The sequence below is a fragment of the Solanum pennellii genome, chromosome 10, assembly GCF_001406875.1.
Source record: "Solanum pennellii chromosome 10, SPENNV200".
Lineage (NCBI taxonomy): Eukaryota > Viridiplantae > Streptophyta > Magnoliopsida > Solanales > Solanaceae > Solanum > Solanum pennellii.
Genome location: NC_028646.1, coordinates 57,459,171 through 57,468,886, shown reverse-complemented (window position 1 = coordinate 57,468,886; position 9,716 = coordinate 57,459,171). Strand labels below are relative to the sequence as shown.

At 34.8% G+C, this 9,716-nt stretch overlaps 1 protein-coding gene and 1 pseudogene across 1 annotated transcript; one reads left to right on the top strand and one right to left on the bottom strand.

The window, feature by feature from the left end:
* The first annotated feature begins 1,103 nt into the window (after window positions 1-1,103).
* LOC107001711 (DNA repair protein RAD16-like) lies at window positions 1,104-9,001 on the top strand. The gene is made up of 16 exons (XM_015199680.2): window positions 1,104-1,198; window positions 1,630-1,722; window positions 1,957-3,077; window positions 3,395-3,517; window positions 3,605-3,678; window positions 3,914-3,974; window positions 4,076-4,222; window positions 4,307-4,392; window positions 4,722-4,791; window positions 6,041-6,166; window positions 6,645-6,872; window positions 7,490-7,594; window positions 7,688-7,840; window positions 8,085-8,173; window positions 8,243-8,323; window positions 8,777-9,001. The coding sequence occupies exons 1-16, from the start codon at window positions 1,159-1,161 to the stop codon at window positions 8,847-8,849; spliced, it is 2,670 nt and encodes an 889-aa protein (XP_015055166.1). The 5' UTR covers window positions 1,104-1,158; the 3' UTR covers window positions 8,850-9,001.
* Window positions 5,030-5,390, bottom strand: LOC107032598 (annotated as a pseudogene).
* Window positions 9,002-9,716: the final 715 nt, after the last annotated feature.

Here is a 9,716-nt window from a genome sequence, read left to right as displayed (position 1 = left end):
GTTGATGGCGTAAACTTTTGCTGCCTACTTTTTCAAAATTCTCAGGTACAACCCAAAATGATTATATTATATTTTTATCTTACATGTTGTCTTTAATTCTGAAATACTCCATTCACTAACAAGTTTTAGAATTGTTGATGCAGTGATCCACATTTACTATACTAAATTCATTCTTAAATAATCCAATCACTTTAAAGTTGTACTAAATTCATTTTTCCTCTTATTTCACAGGTAAATTTTATCTGGAGCTGCCCAACTCTGAAAAACAGCCAAAAGTCAGTATTATGTAAATATGATAGGATGTAATTATCTAAATAATACAGCCATAATTGCCAACTATATTTACAATATCTAGCGATCTCTATATATCTATGTATCTCCATATATACATTTAGCCGGCTCATACATTTCTATATGTTTAGATCCAACTAACAAAAATCTTCCAACGCTTGCACGGGTCACCTCTATCTAGTATATACAATAATTAACAACTTAAAAATATTTAAAAATATGTAAAGAATTATTCAGTCAAATTTAGATTGCAAAAATTTAAAAGTTGGTCAAATTTAAATTGATGAACTGCCAAATTTAGATTTAAAAATTGGTCAAATTTAAATTGATGAAATCCAACAATTTATATAAAAATTGGTGAAATGTAAATTTCTGAAAATTTAGATTTAAAAATTGGTCAAATTTAAACTGCTGAAATCTGGAGAAAAAAAAATTAAAAATTGGTCAAATTTATAAATTGCTAAAATCAAAATATTAAATTTAAAAGTTAGACAAATTTATGAATTGCTAAAATCCAAATATTTACATTTAAAAGTCAGTCAAATTTATTAATTGCTAAAATCCTAATATTCAAATTTTAAAGTTGTTCAAATTTACTGAAATCCATATATTTACATTTACAAGTTAATCAACTTTATAAATAGCTTAAGTCCAAAAATTAAGATTTAAAAGTTTGGTCAAGTTTATATATGGCTAAAATGGGAAAATAGTTAAATGGTCAACCCTTTTTAGCATAACAATTTTTGCTATATAAATGCCTTTCCCGCCTCACAAATGTCTCTCAACATACAACAACATTCTCTCTTCAGGGAAACAGACACACTTGTGGCTACTCTTGAGTTTTTTCTCCCAGCTAAACCCTAATCAATGAAGCTCCGTTCTCGTCCTTCTTCCTCTCCCGCCGAAGGTTTCATCGGAAAATCCTTCCTTTTATGGTTTCTGCTTCTCTATACATATGCGATCATACTTTTTTTTTCTTTTCATGTGAATTTTTGCCCTTTTTTTAATTGAATTTTAGTGATTGCAAAAAGTGATATGGGAGTTTTTGTTTTTTTTTAAAGGTGTGTTTGGTATGGAGGAATTTACATAGACCATTTTCGATTTTTCGGAGTCTGAAACAATTTCTTCTCTGTTGTTTTTTTCAAAAAGATCTTCTGTTTTGAGTTTATATCCATCTTTATAAACAAGTAACACCTACTTTGTTTTAAAAAAATGAATTTTAATTTGTGTGTGTGATAAGGCATTTCTCTGAGATGGTATATATATGTCATACATCTAGTATGTGTTGTGCATAAAGGTAAATGATGTGGTTGGACTTGATGTGAATTGTGAAATTAGGAAAACAAAGCCGCCAATATCAGGACAGCTCTGATGAGGATGACCTTCTTTCTATACCCTCGGATTCTGAGTACAATGTAATCAGTGATGAAGGTAATTCATAGAACTTTTTATTATTCATGCAAATGTTGTCAACTTATGAAACAAAATTAATATGCCCTCAATTTGGTCTTTTTTAACTGTTGCAACTACTGTGAAAACTGATGCTTGATACCTATTGGATAACCTGAGGCAAAAACTCATGCAGACAAATATGGATGTGTGTTGAATAGTGAATGTAAACGGTTAATTATGTGATTGTACTAATTGGTTTAATCATATATGCAGATGTAGCTGATGAAGTTGTTAATTTAAATGAGGAAGTGGTATGCTCTAATAGAACAAAAAGAAACGGGGGCAAAAAGAGGATTGAAACAAAAGAAGATCAGGGAGAAGAAGAGGAACATGTAGATTTGGTATTGAATGAAGTAGGAGGGGGTGGTGAAGTAGATGCTGGCTACCTTCAATTGATAGGGAGGATAGAGGATAGGAAGAAGATCCGTGAAAAGAATCAAAAGAAGAGACCTATTTTGCTGTGGGAGATCTGGGAAGAAGAAAACGATAGTTGGATGGCTGAAAACTATCCAAATGATCCTGACCTCAATATTCAGGATGAGTTGGTGACTGAAACTGCTCAGCCACCATCTGATTTCATTATGCCCTTGCTGAGGTACCAGAAAGAGTGGTTGTCTTGGGCGTTGAAGCAAGAAGAATCTAATGCTAGAGGCGGTATACTTGCTGATGAGATGGGGATGGGGAAGACTGCTCAAGCCATAGCTCTTGTTCTTGCTAGACGTGAACTAGCGCAAGCAATTTCTGATTCCAGTTTGCTCTCATCTGCCCCTTGTTCTTCCCAGGAGCTCCTTGCAGTGAAAGGAACACTAGTTATATGTCCGGTTGTTGCTGTGATTCAGTGGGTCAGTGAGATTGACCGCTTCACCGCTAAAGGAAGCAACAAAGTTCTGGTATACCATGGTGCCAATAGGGAGAAGAACATTGACAAATTTGCAGAATATGAATTTGTCATCACTACATACTCCACGGTGGAGGCTGAGTACCGGAAAAATGTGTTGCCACCAAAAGAAAAATGTCAGTGGTGTGGAAAGTCTTTTTATGAACAAAAGCTCCCTTTTCACCAGAAGTACTATTGTGGACCACATGCCGTTAAAACGGACAAACAATCAAAGCAGCAGAGCAAGCCTGGAGGAAAACCATCAAAGCTGAAAAAGAATCCTATTGAAGGTGATTCAGAGATTGATACGGGTAAAGGAGGTCGTGGGAAGGGTATAAAGCGCAAAAGCGATACTGATGCTGGTTCTGTTGATGATTCAGCCTGTGCCAGTCAAGATATGTCCCCGAGGAAGTCAGTTTTGCACTGTGTGAAATGGAATCGTATCATTTTGGATGAGGTAAAAAGTTTGTCTTTGTCCTAAAAGCACATTGAATACTCAATTTCTCATGACATGAAACTTTCGTGTACACTCTTGTTTGGTCTTTGTTACCTTGTTTTTCCTTTCTTAATAAAGGTATGTTAATTTTGGTCTTCATAGTGAAGCCCTGAGTAGTCTGTTCCTTCCATCTATATGATCATAGTATACATAAGGCATGAAGTGTTTGCGTCTGCATCTCAAAATTCTTCTTTACGTGCAATACAAACCCTTAATCTGCAGCTTTCTCTCAACCCTTCATCTCAAGTTCTCTAACTGATTGCACTTTTGTGGCATAGGCCCATTATGTAAAAGATAGACGTTCCAACACTACAAAAGCTATTCTTGCGCTAGAATCTTCTTATAAGTGGGCCTTAAGTGGTACTCCCCTCCAGAACCGTGTAGGAGAGCTTTACTCTCTTGTAAGTTTCTTGGATTAATGTTCTTTTGTGGCTAACATAATTGGCATCTTCATTCCCTGAAATTAATACATCCTCACTTTTGGACAGGTCCGTTTCCTGCAAATTCTTCCTTACTCGTACTACTTCTGCAAAGATTGTGATTGCAGAGTTCTGGACTATAGGTACACTTAAAATTTTCTTTCTGATTTTGGCATCTAACTTGGCTTTGAGAGAGTAACATATTTCTCAAGTTTTGTTTTATTTTTACTCTGTTATATCTGTTCTTTTTTACCATAGAATTTGTCGTTGAATCATGAATGTTTAAATGACAGTTGAAATCTTTCTTACTTGAATCTATTTTTAACTTACACCATTTGAAATCTCAGTTGTTCCCTCTTCTGCTTGTGTTTATTTTAGCTCATCCGATTGCCCACATTGCCCCCACAAACCTGTTCGGCATTTTTGCTGGTGGAATAGAGTAAGTTATCAAATTGATTTACTTATTCTGGTGCTTGCTGTTATTTCGGATAAAAATATAGTTGCTGACATCGAGACGTTTGATACGTTTTCTGTCTCTAGTATATTGCGTCACCCATACAATCTCAAGGGAATTATGGGACTGGTAAAGATGCGATGGTTTTGTTGAAACACAAAATTTTGAAAAGCATATTGCTAAGACGTACTAAAAAGGGAAGGGCTGCTGATCTTGCACTTCCACCAAGGATTGTAAGTTTTGGTTCACATTAATGCAGTGCTCGAGTTGATAATCATTTACTCTCCACTCAGCCTGTTAGTTACTTTCGCGTTCAGGTTACCTTGCGGAAAGATTCTTTGGATGTTAAAGAAGAAGACTACTACACATCACTGTACAATGAAAGCCAGGCACAATTTAATACGTATGTCATCTATTTTGGTCACTACTTATGCAACTGGATACTTTCTTATTTGAAAGGTATTTTTGTTTTTTTGTTGCTCTCGATCTGCTACTCATGGTAATGTTCTTATTCAGTTTGTTTTAATGGGACAGATCATGGTGTGTGTGTATATATATGTGAGTGTGTGACTGTGTCTGTGTGTGTATATATATATATATATATATATATTGACACTCCTTGAGTTCTTCCTGGAAATATTTTACACTGTTTTTCTTCGAAAGTGCTCAATACTAGCTATTCCACCTTCTTCTTATCACTATACTATTTCTTCCTGATGTATTTTGTTGCAGATACATTCAAGCTGGTACTTTGATGAATAACTATGCTCACATTTTTGATCTACTCACACGCCTGCGACAGGTATTGAGACCGTACTTTCAATCTGAACTGTTCTGAATAATGTAATGAAGCCTGCTTGCATTTGGTTTTAGTTGTCAATATTTCTACATAAATTTTGGTAAAAGAACAAGACCATGGAAACGAAATGTTTGATGTTGTTAATGGGTGAAAATCTACTATCAGAGCAAATAATTCTTACAAAGACAAAACCCTTAGATGTCCAAAAACTTAAATAAACCTTCAAAACATGAATTACAAATTACTTGGTAAATGTACTTCTACACAATAGCATTGGCAGCACACTAGCGATCCTAGGTCAAAGATCAGCACACTCTTTTCCAATTGGGCAAGTGATTGCAGACCCTTCCGCGTTTCACCCTTTGGACTCACAATCACCACAACATTATCTTCAAAGTACATGTTAACAACGCCCTTTCTATGCCATGGCTTGCCAACAATAATAGCAGGCATAACCTTCTTCATAAGATCTGGTTTACCCTTGTTGACAGTGGGCGTTACCATGTCTCCAACATAAGCTGAAGTTAAATAATGTACAGAGTCTTTGCACCAATGTTATTAGCGCAGTTCACCATCACCACTACTGGCAAACCCAGCGTCATCCTGAATTCATTGTCCTCATTTTGACATTGTGGACAGTGTTGGTTTGGATTATAGAAACCCAGCCTGATGTGTGATCCAGTGTGGCAAAATGTTAGACAAGGATACCAATTTAGCCTACAGTCCCCTTGCTAATAATTTAACTTTTTGCGATACAATCCCGAATTATCCAGTTTAGTTGAATGGTCCTTAAGAAATAGCATTGAATATGTTAAATGCATGTCTAAAATTGTGTTTTTTTTTCTGAAACTATACTAAAGTGCCTATTTTATATTTCTTATTTTAAATTCCTTGAATAAAGAAGAGCAGGAGCGAGCTTTGACTTCATTAGTCTCCTTTGTGATTGCTAGTGGTTACTCTGACTATTTCACTGTTTTTAGCGTGCCTTGGCTACAAGTTTCCGTTTTGGGATGTTATTCTCCAGTATATGACCTTGTATACAAACCTTGCCTTCTCCGTTTGCATCTTCTTAACTTCTTTAATAATTTTAGGTTCTTAAAGAAATAAACAGTTCAAATTTCTCGTACTAAGCACAGAATTTGACTTTCTATGATCTATGCATTATTTTATCTCAAAAGTGATAATTTAGAAAAAAATTGCTTATATTTGATGGAATTTATTTTCCTCGATTTTATTTTTGATCTGACCACAGGCAGTTGATCATCCTTACCTTGTGGTATACTCGAGTGTTGCTTTGGCTAGAAGAGAAAGCACAAATGATGCTGGCTCTGTTGAACAACCATGTGGTTTATGTCATGATCCAGTAGAAGATCCAGTTGTGAGTTGCATCCTTCCCCCCTTCCCTGAAAAAAGAAATAAAAAGTAGTAAAGAAAGAAAAAAAGAAACTTGATAATTCACCTAAAGTTAATACTTGTACTACATTAATGTTCCATCTATTATATGATGGATATTTCAAATCTTAATGTGGCCATATTTCTCCGCATTTACATCTACGATGTCTTTTCAAAAGCTATTCAGAATAGCTTTTTTAGACTTCTTTGAGTGCCTGAGCTTCTGTTAATTCTTCTCCAGCACTATATGAAAGACCTCAAATATTTAACTAGAAATGCTTTTAAGAAAGCCTTTAAACACCTAAAAGGACTTCCATAAAATTTGTGGACTTCATCATTTAAATTCATGTACCTCATTTCTTGACAATCTAAGAAAAGATGCTATAAATTCTTTTACATTATTCTGTCGTTTGAAGTTTGAACCGACTCTCTTATAAAACATGTACGTCTTTTGATTATTGCAGGTTACTTCTTGCACACACGTCTTTTGCAAGTCATGTCTAATAGATTTTTCTGCAAGTGTGGGACAAGTTTCATGCCCTTCATGTGCTAAAACACTTACAGTGGATTTCACGGCAAATGATAAGGGGGATCAGAAATCTAAAGCTACTATCAAAGGGTTTAGGTCCTCAAGTATACTGAACAGAATTCATCTTGATAATTTCCAGACAAGCACAAAAATAGAGGCTTTGGTATCCAATTACTTTTCAATCAATATATATATCTTGTCCCTTCTTTATATGTTGCTTTATTTTATTGTTTTCCTCTCACAAAGAGTGCAAGATGCTGCAATGTTGCATCATTTGCAGGAATTAGATATGTTTCCTAAGGCACCCATACCATCTAACTTACCAGGCATAGGATCAAGATGTTACGCATGCAGAAGTTCAGGATAATGGTTTCAGTCTTTTTAGATATTGTATCTTGGTGAATTTGCTTGATATGCACCTAGGAAAATTGATAAATTTCTCGTGAAGTTTGGAAGTGAGCAAAATGGGGGATACATGAGGTCTAATTGAAGTTTTGCTTACCATTGGAAACGTTGAATCAACTACCGCCCCCACTTTGAGTAGAAACTAATTGAGTTTGCTTACCATTGGAAATGTTGCATCAAATACCACCCCCACTTTTAGTGGAAACTAATTGAGGAATAATAAGTACTCGTAGTGGTCTCAATCTTATATATATCCTTTGATATTATGTCTTAAACTCGTCTAATGCTTTTCTTGTGAATATCTATGGTATCTCTGTTGTGGTAAAAAGAACCACTATGCGTCGTTCTCATTGCTGCTTCTTTTATTGGCTCTAGAGAGAAGAAATAAGGTTCATGATTGAAAGAGATGGTTCTGCGAAAGCAATAGTCTTCAGTCAATTCACATCATTTTTGGATCTGATACACTATGCTCTACAGAAGGTAAGATATGCTATCTTTATCCCCTTCCACACCTACCCCTCTTGTTGCCATCAGTAGTCACAACAAAAACCATATCTTGTGTGCATATGGCAGTCGGGCGTCGGTTGTGTTCAGTTAGATGGATCCATGTCTATGACTGCCAGAGATTCTGCAATTACAAGATTCACCGAGGATCCAGATTGCAGGATATTCCTTATGAGCTTGAAAGCCGGAGGTGTTGCCCTCAATCTTACAGTGGCATCACAAGTAAAGTTTTTCTTTCCTTTCTCTGTCAATGCATATTTTTCATTTCTTGTCAAATACCAAGTGAGTTGAATCTATTATTTGATTCCTTCTTCTCTTCAGGTTCCAAATATTTATTTTGTTGGGGAAATTTTAACTTCCTTCACTGTTCACCTAAAGAACAAATGCTTTTTGGGACGTGTAATTTTTTGTTGAATGACTTAGACTATTTTCCTTGATGTGTCGCTCTCCTCTTGCACTTTACTAGGTTTTCTTGATGGATCCTTGGTGGAATCCTGCTGTGGAGCAGCAAGCCCAAGATAGAATCCATCGAATAGGGCAGTATAAACCAATCAGGTGTGTGTTTGTATTTCTTTAACCAGCTATACCAATGAAGGGAGCTTATTTTTGTTTTCTCATTTCTAGGATTGTGAGATTTGTGATTGAGAATACAGTCGAGGAGAGGATCTTAAAGTTGCAACAGAAGAAGGAGCTTGTTTTTGAAGGGTAAGTTTCTCCAACTTCATTGTTCTAGTTGCATGGGTATTCAAAGAAAATAATTCGATGACTACAAATTGTTGAGTAATTTTGATCCGTTTTCTTAGAAATGATTTCAAGATAAATTAAGAGAATTGAGATTTTCTTTTTGTGAACATATAATATTGTGCTGAGATGAGTTTTAAATGGAGCGTTATGGTCAGAGACTTGTTAAAAGTTGAGCTAAGGATTGGAGTAGGGTCATACACTATTTTATCTTCATTCCTTTTTTTCTTTCTCATTCATATAAGTCGCAACTCGCAACTATAAACACTTAATGCTTCTCCCTTCAAATCTCACTTGGACAGATTATTGGCCTATACTGTTTTACACTTGGCTTCCGATTTTCCTCTTTTACTCTTAACACTCTCCTCTATTCTCTCTCTGATGTGCTGATTGTACAATATTTGATGTTTTGTGCAGGACGGTCGGTGGCTCTTCTGCGGCCTTGGGGAAATTAACAGAGGCAGACTTGAAGTTCTTGTTTGTAACCTAAATTAGATTATGCAAGAAAGATCATTTGATCTTTGTTTTGTTTCTTGCTTGAATATTATCCCTAGTGCTGTTGTTTTTGCAAAGTAGGAAAGTCAATCCTCTTCTGTTGGTTTTACTAATCTTAACTTTATCACCATATGTCGGAATTTTCAATTATTGTTCCAACATTTATCTACTTTATAATATTGTTAGTCTTATAATTCCAATATCATTATTTTTCACTTCAATTGTCTTGTTTTGATCTTTTGTTTTACATCTCCACGTAACACATGAAATTGTGAAGTTTTTAAAAATTATTTTCTTGCGAAGTCTTTTTTTCTTTGAATTTTATATCTAAATCATCTGGTATGAGAAACATATCTTAATGTTGACGGAACCAAATGTGTGTATGCATACATTCAGGCGTGTCTGATCCAAATTTTTTGTCCATGTGTTTTTGTTTTTTTGCTAACACGTTATTTTTGAGTTGAGTATCAAAAACACGCTAAACTGTTTTTTAAAAAATTCATATCTAAACTATTGAGAGTGAAAAATACACCTAAATTATAATTTTAAAATCATTTTTTCTTTTATCTTTTTAAACTAAAAATGCAACCTATAATCGGTCAATTCATAATTTCGCCACATCAACATAGAGCATATTACACTTCTTTTCTTTCCTTGATTGTCAAAAAATAGTACTCCTCCGTCCCTCTTACTCGTTGAATTGTGACTTTTTACTTATCATTTTCGATAAATCAAGAAAATACAATATTTTTTATCTATCATATTCTCAATTTATTTAGAGATTTAATATTTTTGAAAAAGGTAGAATCCTTTTGATGAGTAAATTGATCTTTGAATTCTATCAATTAATAGGGGTCAAATG